Consider the following 22448-nt stretch of genomic DNA (forward strand, 5'->3'; position numbering starts at 1 on the left):
ATATGGGTTTAACCTATGCTTAACTTCTTAATTCTAGCTGACAGGCTGTTTGTGGCTGAAAACACTTAAGCAAAGCATAAGGCTCCTTTCACACTAGGCGACGGAGTCCGTCTGCTCCCACCAGCTCAGCAAGAGATCTGTCCGCAGATCTCCGCTGAGCCAACGGATGACAAGCTCCTCTCTGCTCACTGAGTGGGGAGGGGCTTGTGCAGCGCCGCTGTCTCCAATGGAGCGATCTAATGAAAACGGATAGCGTGTCCGCTTTCATCAGATCTTACCCGATCCGATATGGATGGATGGGGACGTATCCCTATACGTCTGTTTTTAGCAGATCAGATTGGATCGGCTGTCAGCGGACATGTCTCCGCTGACATCCAACGCTCCATAGAGATGCATGGAGCGGCCGTTCAGGTCCGCCGTCAAAACTGACAGGCGGACCTGAACGGTCCGTCCGTGTGAAAGGAGCCCAAGTCAGAGCTTCTAACCGGCATACTTGTTCCATGTCAGTGACTGAAAATGTACTGAAGCCTTTGGATCATAATGAGAAACAGGGAACTATTATTTTCATAAGGAAGGTCGGCAATGGCATAATTCCCCATACAGGTATCTTTAAAAGGTAAAACCTTTCTGTAATTAGAACAAATGATTGTATTGCTCTTGTGTGACTGACATATTTATTGAACTGGATGTTATAATGTAGTATTTAAATCAGACATTGGTTTGATTGCGTGCTTTGCTTGCATTAGGAGTATAAACCATGTCATAAGTTTTATTGTGTAATGTGCATATGCTAAATGAGGTAAAGCAAATGTTATGCCTTATCATTTTCCATGGCTGGTTTAAATTGGTCTGTGTAATCGTTCTCAGCTTGTACACTTACAGATCTTTTTCAATCACCTGCTGTTTAAAGTTTGTTAATTTTCTGCATCAGAGTGGCCCGATGGTGCTCATTACTCAAGCCCTCAGTGATGGACTTTAAGAAATGCCTATCATTTGCTTTTCTGAGCAAGCTGTTTTTAGAAGTATCACTAGCTCTTAGGGTCTCATACAAGGTAAGAATTTCAAGGGACAAAAAGAAAAGAGGTTCACATGTGTTTTCCAACATCATTGCTATAATATGGAGGACATGGCAGAATACTTGACTATAAATGAACAAAACCTCCTGAACAAATTCTGCTTCGTTCTGTTCCTTCTGCAACTGAAGACTACAGTCCAACAACTGCTTTTTAACCCCATCCAATATATCTGAGACACAGCCACTGTAAAGCCTTGCAATATGCTTTTGGCCATCAAGGGTAAGCCAATTAGAACAGCTAGAGCTGCAGAGGAGCTGGAAAACTCGTAAGAGGAGGACAGAGTACTGCAGATGGTAGGCAAATGGACGGAGGTTAAGAAGAGGCATGTACTGCACATATTCAAGAGTATATGGCACATGGAGAAGTTGTTTTTCAAGGAGCGTCCTCACAACTTGACTGAGAAGCTTGCATTCAGTTGAACTGCACCAAGGAAGGACTTGAACCATGGCCACCAAGAACCCCTTGCTAAAAAAATTGACCTCCTCTGGGTCCTCTATGTTGACACACAAAAGGGACAGCATTTGGTCTTTCATGTCTTTTGATATACAACAGCATTCCATCCAAGCCAAAAGACCTGTTCCCAGCCCATACTCTGGAAGGTGAAGTGGCGTCCACTCGTCCTCTGAAAGTTTGCAAACCTCAAACAAAGAAGCCGGGACTTCATACTTAAAGTGCTTTCCAAATATTGGCTTCAGTCTCAACCGTACAACCCAATCTAAGTGCTCCATTTTTCTGTGTAGCCAGAAGAGTGACTTATTCCAAGTTTCTGTACTATTATCAGCCTCTGGCAAGATAAAAATATATATCTGAGTAAGAATTTCAATGATTAACTCTTTGGATTCCAATGTAAGGCAATATGGTTGATCAGAATGCTGCCAGCACCTACTATAGCTATTGAGGAGTTTACATAGAGACATCATAAGTGGAAATGGTGAGCAGGAGAGAACCCAGTGCTTGCCAGAGGGATCTATTGGATTCTCTACACCAAGTGCCTTTTGAAGAATATGCAAACAGGAATTCAAATGAACACATTCATCAAGTAGGTATGGAAGAACAAATGTCCTTACCACGTCTGATGGCTGCAGTAGAGATGCTGCGTTATTCTCTGCATTTTCAGAAGATCCCATTAAATAAGTCAGCAAGTATAAAAATTGACTTTCTTCCTTATCTGAGGAAAGTTTACCCCAGCAGGTTTCCATCAAGCACTGGCAGATTAATGAGTCTGTGTTATTAGAATTCCTAAAACCTAAGGCAGGAAGTGAAATCAGTATCTTTGATAAAAAGACATGAGCACCAAGGTTGGTCACAGCAATGTGGCATGCTTTGCTGACCACTTGTTCAGGGTGCAACAGAGCCAGTCTGGCCACTCTAGCAACTGGGTTGTCATTTGTTACTTTCCGGGAGATCTGATTGAATGTCATGTTGAGCTCTTCCTGAAAGTGATCTGTAAATGCCATCATACAATGAGACAGCCCTTTTTTTCCCCATCTACATAACACTCTTAGAAGCACATTATTCATCTTTTCTAAAGGGAGATCACAGTACAGATCTAAAACAATACTGGCACACTTTTCAATTTGCTTGATATTTTGATTGCTTTGCTCTGATGTAGCTTTATCCACCGTTTCCAGCAATTTAAAAATCAGGTCTGCATCCCGAAACAGTTCCTTGTTCTTATCAAGGCAATTGAACCAGTAATTAGTAAATGCCCAGGCAACTTCTGAAGCAAAGAAATCGCAAACTTCTTCATAGCGGTCCATCTTATCCTTAATTATGTTCATGGCAACGGCTGCCATTGCATCAGTGTCATTTCTTGTGTACTTTATTAGACCCATTGCAGTCTTCTCCTGTAGGCTGGCGATATACTTTGCCATTTCTAAACCATTCTCCCTTTGCTCTGGACATTCCAATGCAAACAGAATTTTCTGCAAGGATGCTAGGCTGCTGTTCATTCTGTAACACTCGTACCCAATATCTTCATTGTTATTAATATAATTTTGCAGTTCTTCTCCCCACTGAAGAAGCAGATCTTGGAGTAAATTTAAACTAAAGTGCTGAGCCTCTTTTGATAATCTGAATTTGGAAGCTATGTTTCCACTCTGAACAACTCTCTCTGCTTCCCTTATAGTTTTTGGGAGGTAGCTTTGGGGATGGAGGTTTTTGGTTCCAGTATTACAAAAACATAGGACAGCAACCAGTTTCTCCAAGTACTGCCTTACGGGAAGATGCCCGGACTCTTTTTCTAGGAATGCAGAGGAGCATAACATGTCTGCCAAGTTAGCAATTGTGCAGCACTTCACCTTGGCATTAGCAATGTATGGCCTAATTTTATTAAGTCTATCCGTAATTTCTGTAAGAATATTATCTGGAGGTAAAACCTGCTCAGGGTCAGGTTTAAATCTTTTTGAGCTTGGCAAAAGTTCATCATTTGTTTTAGACAAGTACTGACATGCAACAGCTGAAAATATCCCAACAGTCTCATCCTGTCTGTGCTTATAACCTTTCATTAGTTCCCACCACACATCCAGAAAGAAAGTCACATCCTCTATAGATGGTTCATCACAAAGATGGTCTAGCAACAAGGCTACTTCATTCACCCAAAACTCTGCTGGCAGTGCCAAGAGCAGCTCTGCAAATATATCTGCTGCCTTCGTAGCTTTCAGCAGTTCATACAGAAATGTATTATTTATTTTTGGCATCATGTTTCCCACTGGAAAAAAAACATCCTCTTTCCACTTCCTCTCGATGTCCAGTTCAGCATCCTGGGACAGCTGTGACCGGCAAGAAATTATTTTGGCCCAAAATATAGCGATGGCTCTTTTCCTCCATCCGTGGCTTTGTGACCAGGTACCTGAGCTGATCTCCTTTAGAACATCAGTTATTGGCTTTTCAATGAGAGGCCAGTCAGACTTCTTAAATTCCAGTAAGGATTTGTTTACGGCAAGTTTCTCTGCTAGAAACAGTGCTCCTTGGAGAACAACTGTTTGTTCACATACATTCCAATATCCTGTATAATAAAAATAAAAAAACACATAGGGATTTACTTACCACAGATAATGTTTATATTGTTTCTATAATTCTATACTTAATAGACCATGAATAAATATGGAAGAACCTGTCTAACTGCATGTTACATAATCAGAGCGGATCTCAAAACATCTGCTAGTCTCTATGAAAGAACACAAAATATTAATGAATAGATATGGTTACTTTATGGGAGTTAGTGGGAGTAGCTACAAGGACAGAAGGAACACCTGAAGGGGGAAACAGAAGTACTGAGAAGAGAACATCATAAAAACCCAAGTAAGATCAGGTTACGTAAAACTGAAATGAAAGTTCCCTGATATAGAAGAGCTATTATACTCCCATTTCTGGCAGTCTGCATGTCTTACCATAGCTCTATTCTAACGCCACAGCCTCTTTCAGATTTCTTCACTTCCTGTAATGATGCAGGGGTTAGAGAATGGAAAGCAACTAAAAGGTTTGCTTTAACCACTTACCGACCACTACCAGTAGATTTACTGCTAGCTGGTGGCTCCCCCAGGCACCGCAATGTACCATAATCACAGGGCAACAGTCATGAATGGAATCCATGACATCATTGTTTACTACTGTGTGTCATCTGTGATTGGTCATCAGTGATTATATGGTACCTGGGCCAATTACAGCACCCTGTACCACGTGATAGCTGTGGGCCAATCACAGCAACACAATAGTAAACAATGAGTCATGATTGAAAGCTGTTCAAACAATTCCCATTACTGTGATCATCGCTGCAACAAGCAAATCACCAAGAAAAAAAAATCCCTGATCACCAGAAAATTGTGAGAGAAAAACATTACAAATTCAAAAACTTGCCCTGCCTCTTACTAGATACCTTGCACGGTCTATTTTTCCAAAAAGGTGTCATTTGGGGGATATTTGCACTGCCAACATTTAAGGGCCTCCAGAAATGAGATAGGCAGTCAATACATCAGGATTGATCAACACACACATACACACATATACATATATACACATATACACATATATACACACACACACACACACACACACACACACACCATAGTCTTTCACACAGACTAAGGTCCCTTTCACACTGGGGCGGGAGGTGCGGTGACGGTAAAGCGCCGCTATTCGGCCACTAGCAGTGCGGTTTTAACCCCCCCTAGCAGCCAAAAAAGGGTTAATACTGCCGGCAATGCGCCTCTGCAGAGGTGCATTGCCGGCGATAAAGCCGCAGTTTCCCATTGATTTCAATGGGAAGGAGCGGTAAACACACCGCTCCTCTCACCGCTCCAAAGATGCTGCTAGCAGGACTTTTAGAGCGGTCCTGCTTGTGCACCACCGCTCCAGTGTGAAAGCCCTCGGGCTTTCACACTGAAGAAACAGCATCCGGTTTGCAGGCGCCATTTTAAGCGCAATAGCGCTTGCAAACCACCCCAGTGTGAAAAGGTCCTAAATAATATACACTGATCTGGGTTATTTTTTACCAGATAAATGAAGCAGACTATATTTTGGCCTAAATATATGAAGAATGATTATTTGTTTGAAAATTTTCAAACAGAAATGTGTTTATGTTTTTATTATTTTTAAAATGTTCTGCATTTTTTCATGTATATAGAAGCAAAAAAAAAAAGAAGAAGTGAACTATGGTCCATTGTGCTACCATCATCTCTGCACTATTATGGGACATGATGATCCACCTAGAACATAAAACATGATACTTACTCTTTTAGTCAGAGTCTTCACCCGTAACACGTAGTGACCCCAACCACCAAGGCATGCGGTGTGCCTTGGCCTAGCTGGACGGTACGCCTAAAAGAGGGCATACCCTGAGTATGAGGAATGAATGATGCATATCACCTGAAAAAGGGGGCCGGGAGGGTGGGAACCAGGAAGACGAGCTGGCGAGGGACATGCCAGAGGAGGGAGGATATATACTACCCCAGACTCCTCCTCCTCCGGCCAGCCTTCTAACTTGTAGTCAGAGTCTTCACCCGTAACACGTAGTGACCCCAACCACCAAGGCCTGTGGTGTGCCTTGGCCTAGCTGGACGGCACGCCTAAAAGAGGGCAAAAGACACGAGATGGGTAAATGACAGCTTTATTGAAACAGGTGACATTAAGCCAATATGGTGGCAAATGCTCTACGAACCTCAATGTGAGGTTCGGGAATGTATCTGCTATAGCAGGAGAATCTCCAGCGCCCCATGTGTTTGATAATATACGAAGGGACCCCCTGCTTAGAAGCTGCAGACGCCGCCCAGATTCTGAAAGAATGTCCAGAGAAGCGCTTTGGATCCAGATGCAGCTTGGCAAGAAGAATCCTGACATAACTGACAAATTGCTTCGAAGGGATAGGATGCGCAGGGAAGGGGAGTAAGGAACTATCCAAGAGTGTGGTTGCGAACAACCTGCAAAGAGAGTCGAGCACCTCGACCGGGCACCAACCGTTGTGCGTCTGGTAGTATTTCACTACAAACCCCTGGCCTGGTCTTGTTGTTGGGGAGCTGCAACTCATAATGCTCCGGGAATCTGGAAAGACTCCCTCTGAGCAGCACAGGAGCATGACAGATAGCTTTGGACACCTCCCTGGGTCGAAGGGAACCCAAAGAAACTGAGGTGGATAGTCGCCTTGAGGACCAAACAGACCTGCACCAAAGGGGGAAGTGGACAGAATATCTGGAAAATCTCGGAAAATCTGCCCGGTGATAGGTTGACGAGACAACGGAGATGACCCCTGGGTTCTCTGAATACCCCTTAGCACGGCTTTCAGAGGGTGAGCTGCAAAAACGGATGGACTATCAGGCGCCTGTAGGGACCGAAAATGCTGAATACCTGACAAATATGACTTGATAGCACTATTAAGATGAACATGGCCCTGCATGGGTGTACAGTGTTGTACGCCCAGTATGATAAAGCCCTAAAAGTACTTTTACTCTGCTCTAGACCAAAATGAGCAGTTAAAGTACAACGAAGTGCAAAATTGGGATTAGAACACGTGTCAGTTTTTACTGCTGTCTGTGCCCCCATTAGGAAGATTCACCTTCTCCATTTGTTCTGTTTACCGTTACCATCAAAAGTGAAAGTATGAGAAAAGCCCACATTTTCGGTTGTCCCCAGCACAGTAACAGAGTGAAAAATCTTCTAATGTTAAAGTTATGATGAGAACAATGGATTCCCTCACTTTGGAAGAATGATTTCCTCTCACTCCCTGTTTCAGCTAAGGGAAATCTCCCCAATGGGAGATGGCAAAAAAAAAAAAAAAAAAAAAAAACAACAGGGGTTATAAACCCTCACTTCCTTCAACCAAAATGAAATAAAAAAAGTTTTGCCTTTAGCTACTTTAAAGCATAATTCCACTTTTGTTGGGAAAAAAAGCATTCCTCTTTGGGTAATCTGTGTACATTGCAAGGATTATAACAAACTTGCTGCAGATTCCTACCTTTTATTATTCTGAAGAAATCCCTGTTTTTTCCTCTGTGCCAAGTGGGTCTAATGGGAGTGGATTCATAATTATCAATCAGCTGTGCAGCTGCAGAGCACTGATGAAGAATATCTCACCAAAAATTACATTTTTGTTGCAGGGGATGCCTGAAATCTGACTTGTATCTTAGGCAGACATCTGGGAAAATCAGTGAGCCAATCACAAAAGCAGGAAATTATGTTTCTGGGGTGTGTCCAGTACACACTCTGCGTACAGAACAACTCCAGGTTAGCCATATTTCATTTAGAGAAAACTACAGAGCTGCAGATTGAAAAGGAAAGGTCATTTTTAATAACATTTAACTACAATATCACTTGTGTCGCAATTGTTTACACTATATTTTTTATTCGCAACATTTTTTCCCTCGCAAAAGTGGAGTTACCCTTTAACTCTAGCAGTGCAGGTCCAGCCCCACTACAATGAAGAATTTTCAGATTTCCCAAGGTTGGGCTGTAATGTATTTTCAAGGTACCGTAATTTACCCGATATCAGCCTCTTGTTATCACCCGTACAGCAGCAGTCTGATAGAGGGAAGACACTGCTTGGGGCCAATTAGGTGTGCTGCAATCCCATGTTCTGACAAGAAACTTAATGGGATGAGGAGAGAGCAGAGAAATTACATAATCAGTCTGTTGTTGCACCTGAATTTTCCTATCGACCTACAGGCAGGGCGGTAACCATACTATATTCCTTAACCACTTCAGCCCCAAGCCTTGTTTTGAGATTTGGTGTTTACAAGTTAAAAAAAAAAAAAATTTGGTGCTAGAAAAAAAAAAAAAAGGAGCGACAATTTTGAAAACAAAAAAAAAAAAAAAATTACCTTTTGCTATAATAAATATCTAATTTTTTTTCTTTTTAAAGTAAATTTTTTTCCTCAATTTAGGCCGATATGTATTCTTCTACATATTTTTGGTAATAAAAAAAAAAAAAAAAAAAAAAAATCACAATAAGCGTTTATGGATTGGTTTACACAAAGGTTATAAAACATCTACAAAAGAGGGGATAGATTTATGAAATGTTTAATATTTTTTTTTTACTAGTAATGGCGAAGATCTGCGATTTTTATCGGGACTGCGACATTATGGCAGACAGATCGGACACTTCTGACACATTTTTGGGACCATTCACAACAATACAGCGAATAGTGCTATAAAAATGCACCGATTACTGTGTAAATGTCACTAGCAGGGAAGGGGTTAACACTAGGGGGCGATCAAGGGGTTAACTGTGTTTCCTATGTGTGTTCTAACTGTGGGGGATGGGACTGACTATAGGAGAGGAGAGATTGTGGTTCTCATCTTGTAGGAACTCACAATCTCTCTCTCCTCACAGAACTGGAATGTGTTTGTGTGTGTATATATATATATATATATATATATATACACACACACACACACACACACACATATATACACACACACACATATACACACACACACACACACACACACCCCTGTTCTCCCTCTCGTGCCCGAGACTGCTGGCCATGAGCATTCGGCACCCCCGCAGTGCAGCGGGCGCCTGCTATCCCGCTCAAAGGAGCCGGCGTACAGCTACGACGGCTCGCGGGATCGTGCCGACCAACCGCAGTATAATGACATGATACAAAAATTTAACAAAGATGGAACTGCAACCATGTCACAGAGACATCCACAGAAGTCAACACCTCGACTGGAGCTTTTCTCATGAGAAGTGTTGAAGAAATTTGCAATACAAGTTCACTGCAGTTAGCTAAAGTAGAAAAGCCAAACTGGGGTGATTGTAGACAACACCCATGCATGCCATTATTCTGCAGTGTATGTCGTATTGTGTCATGGGAAACAAAGGAAGACTCTCCTAAATCCAGTGCACAAAAAAGTCTGCCTAGAATTTGCCAGAGCCCATGCTGAAAATGAAGAAGACTACTGGGATTTTGAGGTCTTCAAAACTGTATGGTGTCGCAAAGATGAAAGGTACAAAGAAAAATGCATGGTGCCTACAGTGAAACTTGGTGGTGGCAATGCCCTTCTGTGGGGCTGCATGAGTGCTGCTGGTGTCAGGGAGCTGCATTTCATTGATGGTAGCATGAAGTCACGGATGTACTGCTCTATATTGAAAGAGAAGATGCTACTATTACTTTGTGCCCTCCAACATGACAATGATCCAAAACACACATCTAAGGTCACTGTTGCATTTCTGATGAAGAACAGGGTGAAAGTGGTTCAATGGGCAAGTATGTCTCCTGATCAGAACCCAATTGAACAGCTACGGGGAGTTCTGAAGGCACAACTCTCCGTCCAGCATCCAGGCTCTAAAGGAGGTTGTTCTTGAAGAATGGAAAAAGATAGATGTTGCAATATGTTGCCAACTTGTTCATTCCATGCCTAGAAGACTTGGTGCTGTCCTTACAAATCATGGAGATAATACAATATACTAAATGTGGTAGTTTTTGTTGTGTGGTGTATTCTTTTTGCATCAACTAGTTCGAGTAAAACTGAAGATTTTGTAATTGAAGTTATATCATTACCCTTACTTTCATGTAATGAGCTAAAACAAATGTTCTATAAAACTCAGTTTTGTCCAAATTTTGGAAATTGTTCTTGTGCTCCATGAGCTATTGTTTAAAAAAAATCCTACTTTTCAAAGGGGGTGTACTTATTTATGCCGAGCACTGCATATAGTATATTTAAATGGCACATTTAGCTAGTTTTCTTGAATTCAGCTTTACGACAACCAAACATGTTACAATCTGATTAACCTCTTGACCATCGCCCCATGTCAAAAAGACGTCCTCTTTTTAAAGATGGATATCTCGGTAACGGCAGCAGCTGCTGCTACAACCGAGATATCCATCTCTTCAGTGGGCGGTCCTGTACACGATAACGGCGGTCTCCACCGATAACGGCGAGATCGCCGTTATCGGTGGCGGGAGAGGGCCCCCTCCCACCGCTCTCCCGTGCCCTCCGCCGCTTACCAGAGCTGTCGGTAGCGGCGGAGGCGATCGGGTCCGTTCGGCAGCTGACTGGGGATGCAAGTGAGGGAAAAATCTCCTTCACCCGTCCCCATAGCTCTGCTGGGCGGAAGTGAAACATATTTTTTTTGTCATTTGAAAAAATGAGTTTCAATTTTTTTTTTTCTTTTTTTGCATTTTAGTCTAAAAATGAGATGTGAGGTCTTTTTGACCGCAGATCTCATATTTAAGAGGACCTGTCATGCTTTTTTCTATTACAAGGGATGTTTACATTCCTTGTAATAGGAATAAAAGTGATCAATTTTTTTTTTTTTATTTCAGTGTAAAAAAATTATAAACTAAATAAAAATAAATAAGAAAACAAACAAAAATGTTTTTTAAATCGCCCTGTCCCGACGAGCTCGCGCACAGAAGCGAACGCATACACGAGTAGCGCCTGCATATGAAAACTGTGTTCAAACCACACAAGTGATGTATCACCACGATCGTTAGAGCGAGAGCAATAATTCTAGCCCTAGACCTCCTCTGTAACTCAAAAAATGCAACCTGTAGAATTTTTTTAAACGTCGCCTATCAAGATTTTACGATCATTTTACTCGGCGTAACATTATCTTTCACAATATATAAAATAATTGGGCAAAATTTATTGTTGTCTTATTTTTTAATTCAAAAAAGTGATTTTTTTCACAAAAAAGTGCGCTTGTAAGACTGCTGCACAAATATGGTGTGACAAAAAGTATTGCAATGACTGCCATTTTATTCTCTAGGGTGTTAGAAAAAAATATATATATAATGTTTGGGGGTTTTAAGTAATTTTCTAGCAAAAAAAACTGTTTTAGTCTTGTAAACACAGAATCTGAAAAACAAGCCCAGTGGTAAAGAGGTTAAAGATAAAAAAATAAAATAAAAAATAAATAAAAAGACACGTCCGACTGTCTACAAAAGAGATTGATTGTTCAGATAGGCCATTGCATTACATAATTTTGATAATTCTAAAGAAGAATGTACATTGAATTGACAGGCAACACACATTGAATTGTCTTGTCAGCTTTAAACTACAAGTAAGAAATAAGGAAAAAAAAAAGAAAAAAAAAAAACTTACCGAAATCCATAGTTTGGTGACTTTTCTCTAAAGCATCATTTAAGTGTTAACCTAGCAAAAATGACATTACATATTAATTTAATACCACTAGAACTGTTTTTAGATACACAAACATAGGCTCCAAGTGCATGATCTCCTTTAACAAGTTTTTTTTTTTTTTAATTAAGAGCACAATTATAAAAACTCACTGTGGAGATTTAACACTGGGGTTGATTTACCAAGTCCCCCGGTCACACCGATGCGACTTGTCATGTAATCTGACAGTTTAAAATCACGACAAGTCACATCTTATTTGTGCCTATGGGACCGTTCAAATAGGTGCAACTCCAACTTCATGTGCATGATAAATCGCACAAATGTCGACAAGCCACGCATGACATAGCACTGACGGAGTGCATTAGGTGTGACCTGGGGCTAAAACTGGAGCAGCTGTACATGGCAGCCAATCAGCTTCTAACTTCAGCTGGTTTAAATAAGCTGACAAAACCTGGAAGCGGATTGGTTTCAATGCAGATCTGCACCAGATTTTACACTCTCCAGTTTTAGTAAATCAACCTCTATGTGTATTGCTGCCAACACAAATTCCCATGTACACCAATGATCGACAAATATACCTAAACAGTGCCGCACAATACTTCCTTTCCAGCAAATCAATATGCAATATGATACTTCAAAATAATAAGTGATCTCGGCATATTTCATATAGAATCAACATAATACTTAAAAAAAAAAAAATATATGTTTGCCATAAATTATTTTCCAGTACCCCATTTAACAGTTTGAGAAATTTATGATATGTTACCAATCTTCTCCACATGCAAATGTGTCCTTCAAGCCGTCATATACAGTGCAAGCCCGTCACTAAGAAAGAGCATAAGATTGTTGGTGACGGGATTGCACTGTATATGACGGCTTAAAGGACACGTTTGCATGTGGAGATCATACACCGGGTGGATTCAGGTAATAAAATGAATCGCTTTGGGTCTAAGTAGGAGGGTCCACCCTTGAAATGCATTGGCCACCCTGCAATACTGTCTGGTCCTCTGGCATCTCCGGTTCTAAGTACAGACCTAAGAGAAAGTGTTCGCTTGTGCTGTTGCCTTGATATGCTTGTATACCACGTGTTTTATGGGAGTATAACCATTGCTGTTTTTGCCCTTATTTAAATTATTTTTGGCAATGCACAAGGTCGTGTGCCCTGCCTTCTTATACGTTACAGTTCAAAGGACACATATTGTTCTGAGGAGGGCAGCAAGGCCATTAACATTCCATACAAAAAAGGGTTGACTGCACCGCACATCCCTAGACCCAGCACTCAAGTGCAGGATAATTGTTTTGCCATTTTTGGATCTAAGTAATGGTGCAACGGATCACCATTGATCCGTGATCCGAACGGGTCACCCCCCCTTCGGATTGGCACACTATGTGATCCGCGGATTGCCGCCATAGCATTAGGAAAGGCCGCGGCTTCGGCCTAGCTTCAGAGCCGCGGCCATCTTGGTACACCCGGCAGCGGCCCTCCTCTCTGTTTACACCCACAGAGGAGGAGGAGAAGCCCGCACTCGAGAGACACCGCTGTCTGAGGTCTGTAAGGGGCACTGGTGAGGGGTCTGCACTGAGGGGTTACTGTCTGTACTACTGGGGGGGTGTCTGCACTGAGGGGGGGTTACTGTCTTTACTACTGGAGGGGTGCCTGCACTGAGGGGGGGTGTACTACTGGGGCGTCTGTAACTGAGGGGGGTCTGCACTAGAGGTCGACCGATATATCGGCAGGCCGATATATCGGCCGATATTTGGCCGTTTTGGAGAAATCGGCATCGGCCGATTTTTTTCCAAATTAGGCCGATTTTTTTTTATTTTTTTTTTACGGCTCCGGAGCTAGGCCGAGGCCGCGGCCTTTCCTGATGCTGTGACCGCGGCGGCAATCCGCGGATTCCCGCCGCGGTCACAGCATCAGGAAAGGCCGCGGCTTCGGCCTAGCTCCGGAGCCGCGGCCATCTTGGTACACCCTGCGCCCTGCGCGGCAGCCAACCAGCGGGCCTGTAACAGCCTATCGGCGGCGGCCGACATCCTCCACTCTGGGGAAAAAAAACGTCCCCTGAAATGCTGCGCGCCCTGCCTCTGCCTACAAATCCCAGAATGCAGCGCGGGCCGGAGTCCAGAGTGGAGGGTGTTGGCAGCGGCCGCCGCCGATAGGCTGTTACAGGCCCGCTCTGCCTTCTGGGGATTGTAGGCAGAGGCGGGGCAGCACGTCGGGGCCAGGGACATTAAAAAACTTTCTTGTGCTGGGACTGGGAGATGGAATGGAGCCTGGAGCGCTCCGCTGGTGGCAGTGAATGACATTGGGCTGTACTGGTGGGCACTGATGACTTGGTAATGCACTGATGACTTGGTAATGCACTGATGACTTGGTAATGCACTGGTGGGCACTGATGAGGAGATGCACTGGTGGGCACTGATGAGGTGATGCACTGGTGGGCACTGATGAGGTGATGCACTGGTGGGCACTGATGAGGTGATGCACTGGTGGGCACTGATGTGATGCACTGGTGGGCACTGATGTGATGCACTGGTGCATTGGTGGGCACTGATGAGGTGGCACTGGTGGGCACTGATAGACACCAATGAGGTGGCCCTGATGGACACTGATAGGCTGCACTGATGTGGCACTGACAGGCTGCACTCCACCCTAAACAATTATCTCCTCTCCACCCTAGGTTTTTGGAGATGAGGGGAAAAAAAAAAATAAAAAAAAAAAATATCGGCCTAAAATATCGGCCTAAAATATCGGCAACACATATCGGCCATCGGCCGCCCCAATTTCCAAATATCGGCATCGGCCAGAGAAAAACCCATATCGGTCTACCTCTAGTCTGCACTGAGGGAGGGGGGTCTATAGTTGGTGGGGGGGTGACACCAACCCTAGCGACGCCACTGCAGTGGGGGAGATGTGGATATTACAGTGTGGGGGGGAGATGTGGATATTACAGTGGGGTGGGGGGGGGGGGGGGGAGATGTGGATATTACAGTGGGGGGGGGGAGATGTGGATATTACAGTGGGGGGGATTTTTTTTTTTGCCGACCTGAAAAATTATCTGATCCGAGGAACGATCCGAACCGTGAGTTTTTTGATCCGTTGCACCCCTAGATTTAAGTGATAGAAGATTGGTGACAGAAGTGCTGCCAATCAGTGCCACATATCAGTGCAGTCTCATGAGCACACATCAGTGAAGGAGAAAAATTACTTATTTAGGTAAGAGCCACCCGAGTGTAGTATTAGAGCACAATTTAATGGCAAAGTAAGCTATAACACTCACAGGATTAAAATCAAAATCCACGCGTTGTGTAGATGGCAGGGAGTCCGCTGTTGGTCCTGTGGCCACCAGGAAGTCGGGCCCCTGCCATCTACACAACGCGTGGATGTCTGTCCTGAACGCCAGGAGAGATACCATATATAGACAAGCCTGTTTTTAATCTTAATCCTTTTTGCTTACTTTGCCATTAAATTGTGCTCTAATACTACAGTAAGGTGGCTCCTGCCTAAATAAGTAATTTTTCTCCTTTACTGATGTGTGCTCATAAGACTGCACTGATATGTAGCTCTGACAGGCAACATTGATGGGCACCGATTGGCAGCACTTCTGTCACCAATCTTCTATTACTTAAATCCAAAAATCACAAAACAATTCTCTTGCGCTTGGGTGCTGAGTCTAGGGATGTGTGGTACAGTCAACCCTTTTCTGTATGGAATGTCAATGGCGCTTCCTGTGTTCCCCCTTCTTCTCACCCACCTCCTGTTGCCAGGGCTCGCTCCTCTGTGACAGAAGGTGGGGATCATCTCCCCACACCTGCGGTCACAATTTTAAACCAGTAAGGCTGTATGGGGCTCCATTCACACAGCCCTCATGCATTCACAGTTTACTATGAATTAATTAGACTACAAGTACCATCAGTCAGTCTAGCTGATGTCTTGTAGTTCTCAATTAAAGTCGTTGTAAACCTCAGACATGAAATATGAACAAAGCATATCCCCTATAGTGTGTACTTGTCTTAACCCACAGCACTAATGCCGCGTACACACGACCGTTTTTTCGGGTTGTAAAAAAGTAAGTTTTTTTAAATGCCATTAAAAACGATCGTGTGTGGGCTCCAGAGCATTTTTCACGATGTAAAAAATGGGCATTAAAAATTTAGAACATGCTCTAATTTTTCACTATGTTTTTAACGTCGTAAAAAATGGTCGTGTGAGGGCTTTAACGATGTGAAAAAAACGTGCATTCTCAGAAGTTATGAGACGGGAACGCTCGTTCTGGTAAAACTAGCGTTCATAATGGAGTAAGCACATTCATCACGCTGTAACAGACTGAAAAGCGCAAATCGTCTTTTACTAACACGAAATCCGCAAAAGCAGCCCCAAGGGTGGCGCCATCCGAATGGAACTTCCCCTTTATAGTGCCGTCGTACGTGTTGTACGTCACCGCGCTTTGCTAGAGCATTTTTTTTTCACGATCGTGTGTAGGCAAGGCCGTTTTAACGATCTGGTTGAAAAAACAATTGTTTTTTCTAGACCAGGGATATGCAATTAGCGGACCTCCAGCTGTTGCAGAACTACAAGTCCCATGAGGCATAGCAAGACTCTGACCGCCACAAGCATGACACCCAGAGACAGAGGCATGATGGGACTTGTAGTTTTGCAACAGCTGGAGGTCCGCTAATTGCATATCCCTGCTCTAGACCATTAAAAATGTCATTTGTTACAACCCGAAAAACGGTCGTGTGTACGCGGCATAAGTGTCATTTCTGTCTGCTGCTTCGTTCTGCTATCAGCAGGAATCACCTTGACACCAAGAGAAAAAAAAAAGGTGACAGGGGAGGTATCTCTAGCTGATTGACAGGTGACTACAGGAGAGTCAGGACGCTCTCTACATTGCAGATAGAGAAATGAGCTGTGTGTTAGTGGGTGTCCTGACCTTCCCGTAGTCCAAGGGAGGGGGCGAGCACGACACTCCACACCAGGGAGAAAGCCTTGCATTACTGTGTGTAGTTAGACAGAAGAACAGGAAGTGAGGATTTCTCAGAAGAAATAAGGACATTTAAAAGCAAAATGGAAGGATGAGGTAAGTGAAGGAGGACTGCACTAAGGTAAAGGAAGCTATTTAGGGAAAAAAAAATTGTACCTTTACAACCCCTTTAAGGAAGTTAATTTATCTTCCTGCCATTTAGTAACCGTCTGCCCTTATTGGAGGTATAGGCAGACAGCATACTGAGTGTTTGAAGGATTCATGTATCTGCAATCTGCTGATCCTAGGTGCAATGCTTTAAAAGAGAAGGACACACTTTTGTTTTGCATATTTATACTTACCTAGGTGGATGCAGCATCTTTTCCCCACTAACTCTACCACGCCGCCCGCAGCGCGCTCGCGACCCGGCCCGAAGCTCCGTGACCACGCCCGCGGGACCCGATCGCCGCCGGTGTCCCGCGATCGGTCTCAGGAGCTGAAGAACGGGGAGAGGCGTGTGTAAACACACCTTCCCCGTTCTTCATTGTGGCAATGTCAGTGATCATCTTTCCCTATATCAGGGAACAGACGATCACTGACGTCACACGTCCAGCCCCGCCCCCCTACAGTTAGAAACACATGAGGTCTTAACCCCTTCAGCGCCCCCTGCAATTGTCATTTTCACAGTAATCAGTGCATTTTTATAGCACTTTTCGCTGTGAAAATGACAACGGTCCCAAAAATGTGTCAAAATTGTCTGATGTGTCCGCCATAATGTCGCAGTCACGAAAAAAATAAAAAAATAAACTCTGATCGCCGCCATTAGTAGTAAAAAAAAATAATTATTAATAGAAAATCGGTAGAAGAATACGTATCGGCCTAAACTGAGGAAAGAAAATGTTTTTTTTTAGATCTTTTTTGGGGATAATTATTATAGCAAAAAGTAAAAAAATATTGCATTTTTTTTTAAATTGTCGCACTATTTTTGTTTATAGCGCAAAGGAGCCAGGAGGCTGTTACTGCAGACAGCCAATCATAAGTGGGGGGGGGGCATTCCCCCGACCTGCACATACACACCCCTTGTATATGTGCTGCAGGGAATGCCTTCACCCACCTATGATTGGCTGTCCGCTTTGACAGCCTCCTGGCGGGATAGCTCAGGTGGGTTCAGACTTGTGTATGGAATGATAATGTTTACACTGCCCTCCATGTGACCATGAAGTGACAGGTGTGCTTTAATACGGAGTGTACCACTGCAAGTAAAATGGGACCCTGCTTCTACAGTGCACTTCATTCTGCTTTCTATCCTGGGGTCACTTATATAACTCTACCTTTCACTATACACACACATTGTTAATCAATATCACAGGACATAGAAGCTACACAAGGTGCTACTTACAGGTGTCAGACTGTCCCCGGCAGGTAGGTACAGCTGGAAATAGGTCTATAGACACATGTGACAATCCTCAGGTATTATTCAGAGGAGACATATCACTCTGACAGAGAACGGAGCACACATACACACTCGTCTAACGGCGAGGAGAAAGCAGTGAGAAGCAATTCTGTATGAAATGTGCACTTCACACAACTCTACCCTTCTATAGGGGACATTTTCTTGAAGCCCACGCTATTCCCGAGCTCTGTAATCCACTCAAAAATGGCCGATGAAACGGAGACCTAAAGACAGAAATGAAAGTTAGTGATGTCATCTGGAGGCGCCTCAATACTTAGGAGTTGGTGATTGGTGGATTGGAAGGGTGGGTGTGTCTTTAGTCTCTCGTACTCTCTGAAAGTTAGTGATGTCATCTGGAGGCGCCTCAATACTTAGGAGCTGGTGATTGGTGGATTGGAAGGGTGGGTGTGTCTTTAGTCTCTCGTACGATGTGTACACAGAGAAAAGTTAGAAACCCCAGGATAGTGATAAGTGGATAGGGAAGAAGGGAGGGTGGGCGTGTCTTCAGTTTTTGTATTGTATATACACACACACAGAAAAGTATAAACACATACGTCCCCAACCTTTTGAGATGGGAATGAGGGACACCTATTAGAAAAAGTAGTTAGGCATAGGACACACCCCCTTAACCACTATACAGGGAACTTCCCCCCTTCCTGCCCAAGCCAATTTTCAGCGCTGTCGCTATTTAAATGACAATTGCGCGGTCATGCTACACTGTATCCAAACAGAATTTTTATAATTTTATTCACACAAATAGAGCTTTCTTTTGGTGGTCATTGATCACCTCTGTGGTTTTTATTTTTTCCAAACAAATAAAGAAAGACTGAAATTTTTGAAAAAAAAATGTTTTCTTTGTTTCTGTTATAAAATTGTGTAAATAAGTATGTTTTCTCCTTCACTGATGAGGCTGCACTGACGGGCACTGATAAGTGCAGATGAGGTGGCACTGATATACGACACTGATGGGCATGGTTGGGCACTGATAGGTGGCACCAATGGGCATCACTGATTAGGGGGCACTGCATTCAGATTGCCCTTTAGAGCTTACTGGCAAGTGGTGAGGAAGCAATGTGCTGTCTCTTCACCGCCTGTTTTAACCCCATTTTTGCAGACAAACATGCTGCAGCTGTGTGCAGTGCACTCAGTTGTGGGATGTTTGGGTTGCTTCCCTGATTGCCTAAATGTGTAGAATTCAGAGTGCTTGCCTACTGCAGCTTAACGAAAAAAATACGTATGTGTAGCGCTAAAATTAATAAATGAATATCAAAATACCAAAAAATGTGTATAGTAAAAATTAAAACACATATAACATTAATAAATGTTAGACACAAATTGTGAAACATGTGAGATTCCTCTGTAGCGAGGGGTGACAACAGTGCCAACTGGCACGTGAACTGATGCACCTAAGGTGGTATCAAACATAAAAACAAAGTCCAACAAAAACTCCTAAGTGTGATGATCCGAGGTATGTAGCAAAGTTCATCAACATCCACAAGTCATTCAAGTGAAAAGGTGAATAAATAGAAAAAGCGTGACTCCTTTAACGTGACAATCCCATCACCGGAAAAAGTGCAGGCTTACCGGAACTTGTTGACCACTGGTGGCATATGCCAAAAGAGGTCAGTCAAGGCTTTATATGACGATTGTCAAACAGCAATCCTTGGCAGGAAGCGTAGGTCCAACTGGTGGGTAGGTCCTTATATGGAATAGGTCCCCAGGAGTAAGCCGGAAGCTATACTGATGTTGGTATCCCAAAACCAATTGGCTCAGTGTGTTAGTGGTGCATAGAGAAAAATAAAGAGAAGTGGCCACATAGCGTAACTCCGTATAAAAGAAAAAATACGTGTTTATTCACAGCTAACAAACTTACATTTGGCTGGAAGTAAAAGAGCTCTTGCATGTAAATGGGGCGACAGTGGAGTCCTCCCGACGCGTTTCGTGGTCAAAAGCACATCGTCTGGGGTGTCACTTTGTTTTTATGTTTGATACCACCTTAGGTGCATCAGTTCACGTGCCAGTTGGCACTGTTGTCACCCCTCGCTACAGAGGAATCTCACATGTTTCACAATTTGTGTCTAACATTTATTAATGATATATGTGTTTTAATTTTTACTATACACATTTTTTGGTATTTTGATATTCATTTATTAATTTTAGCGTTACACATACGTATTTTTTTGGTTGTTTTGCTTTTTCGAATAAGCCGTGTCAGCAGCTACCATTTACGCACACCTGGCAGCGCAGGGTATCCACTCTCTTACTGCAGCTTAACGGGAGGGCAGTTGGCGGGCAGCAAAAACGTGGCTCAACCACACATTTTACCATCCCTCTAAATGAAGTTTTATACATACCCAAGTCCTTTTTTGATCCAGTGCTGTGCCTGTCTGCAGCTACGCTGGGCTCTCTCTCCTCACAGGACACAGAGTCAGCAGTGGGAGCCATTGGCTGCTGCTGCTGTCGATCAAGTCCTGTGGGAGGGAGAATGGATGGCGCTGAGCAGCACTGTGTGTGTCTTTGGAGACACACAGCCTGTCTTGGAAGTAAAGTAAAGTGTAGCACCCTCTAGTGTGCTACTAGTGTTAGAGCAAAAACATAATTTGGCTCGAGGTTAAAGGGGTTGTAAAGGACCAGGCCCCTTTTTGCGATTTGGCACTGCATCGTTTTAACCACTTAAGCCCCGGACCAAAATGCTGCCTAAAGACCCAAGGGGTTTTTACAGTTCGGGACAGACAATTGCGCGGTCGTGCGACGTGGCTCCCAAACAAAATTGGCGTCTTTTTTTCCCCACAAATAGAGCTTTCTTTTGGTGGTATTTGATCACCTCTGCGGTTTTTATTTTTTGCGCTATAAACAAAAATAGAGCGACAATTTTGAAAAAAATGCTATATTTTTTACTTTTTGCTGTAATATCCCCCAAAAATATATAAGAAAACGTTTTTTTCCCTCAGTTTAGGCCGATACGTATTCTTCTACATATTTTTGGTAAAAAAAAATCGCAATAAGCGTTTATCGATTGGTTTGCGCAAAATTTATAGCGTTTACAAAATAGGGCATAGTTTTATTGCATTTTTATTAATATTTTTTTTTTCTACTAATGGCGGTGATCAGCATTTTTTTTTCGTGACTGCAACATTATGGCGGACACATCGGACAATTTTGACACATTTTTGGGACCATTGAAATTGGAGCTTCGGCTGGGTAGTGAGCGCGCCGCCAGCGGCGCACTCGCGGCTCCATGGCTGGGCTTAAGGAATCACGTACGGGTACGTGGATGTGCCCAGCCGTGCCATTCTGCCGACGTATATCGGCGTGAAGTGGTCCTTAAGTGGTTAATGTGTCTAACATGCTTTTTTCCTATAATTGTCAGCTCCATCTAGTGCTCATAATGTGGTAGTTTCCTAAAAAAAATGGATGGAGATGGAGCTTCTGATCATAAGAAATAAACATTAGACGTTTGAGACATTTGCAGTATTTTGATTTATTTTTTCAAATAAATAATGACTTGTTATATCAGAGACTTTTATTATGGGCCATCCCTGCAGTTTTTTTGTGTTGACAGTTCTAAGGAAGGCCATGATCAAAGTTTTACTCTTTTATTGCCTGACTTCCCATTAAAGCCTATCTCTAGCCAATTTTTTTTATTTTTATTTAGTTTTGGATAGAGTGGACAAATATTTGTTATTGTCACTAGGGTTGCCACCTTTTCTTCAAGTCAAACCCGAAAATTTTAGAGGCCTGGGGCACCTTTCGGTGCCCTCAAGGATAGTAGTAATGTGGTGCGCATATCGTGCCACAGAAAACAGTGGGTGTGGCCAAATTGATCTTGCTGACATCATCGCCCTGTCCCCCATCGATGCCCAACCTGCCCCCAGACAACCGACACAACTCCCGGACAGCAACAGATTTGTGGGTGACTCTCTTGGTTACTTGTGCAAGCACAGCTAGGTCTGAGCAATGTGTCCGGGTTTCACTCTGCCTTAAACCCGGACACATGATTCAAAACCCAGACTGTATGGGGTGAATCCTGGACAGGCAGCAACCCTAATTGTCACACTGATTCTCCTTCCGGCCGATCAGGAAGCGGGTCATGAGACCCATCACCCGATTAGACGAAAGGAGATCTGATCAGATTGGCCGCCAGGAGGAGGAGAAAGGAGAGACTGGGGAACCGAGAGGGGAGGAGAGAGGGCAGAGGGAGGAACTATCTTTTTTTTTTTCTCTTCTTCTTCTTCTTAGCATATCTGTTTATTATTTCACTGTCCTAAGATTAAACCGGTATCGCCAGGTTTCTTTCTTTCTTTGGGGGAGGGGGGTAAACAGGATGAGGTCTAGGTAGATAGCAACGTAACAAAGATATAGCATAAGAATAGATTA

General features: G+C 43.3%; 1 protein-coding gene across 1 annotated transcript; it reads right to left on the minus strand.

The window, feature by feature from the left end:
* Nucleotides 1-387: 387 nt before the first annotated feature.
* On the minus strand, nt 388-18278 carry GEMIN4 (gem nuclear organelle associated protein 4). Its single transcript, XM_040336780.1, has 3 exons — nt 18018-18278; nt 11619-11669; nt 388-4083 (listed from the first exon to the last, which is right to left on the minus strand). The coding sequence occupies exons 2-3, from the start codon at nt 11626-11628 to the stop codon at nt 905-907; spliced, it is 3189 nt and encodes a 1062-aa protein (XP_040192714.1). The 5' UTR covers nt 11629-11669; nt 18018-18278; the 3' UTR covers nt 388-904.
* Between the last annotated feature and the right edge of the window lie 4170 nt (nt 18279-22448).

This window comes from Rana temporaria, chromosome 2, assembly GCF_905171775.1.
Source record: "Rana temporaria chromosome 2, aRanTem1.1, whole genome shotgun sequence".
Taxonomy (NCBI): domain Eukaryota; kingdom Metazoa; phylum Chordata; class Amphibia; order Anura; family Ranidae; genus Rana; species Rana temporaria.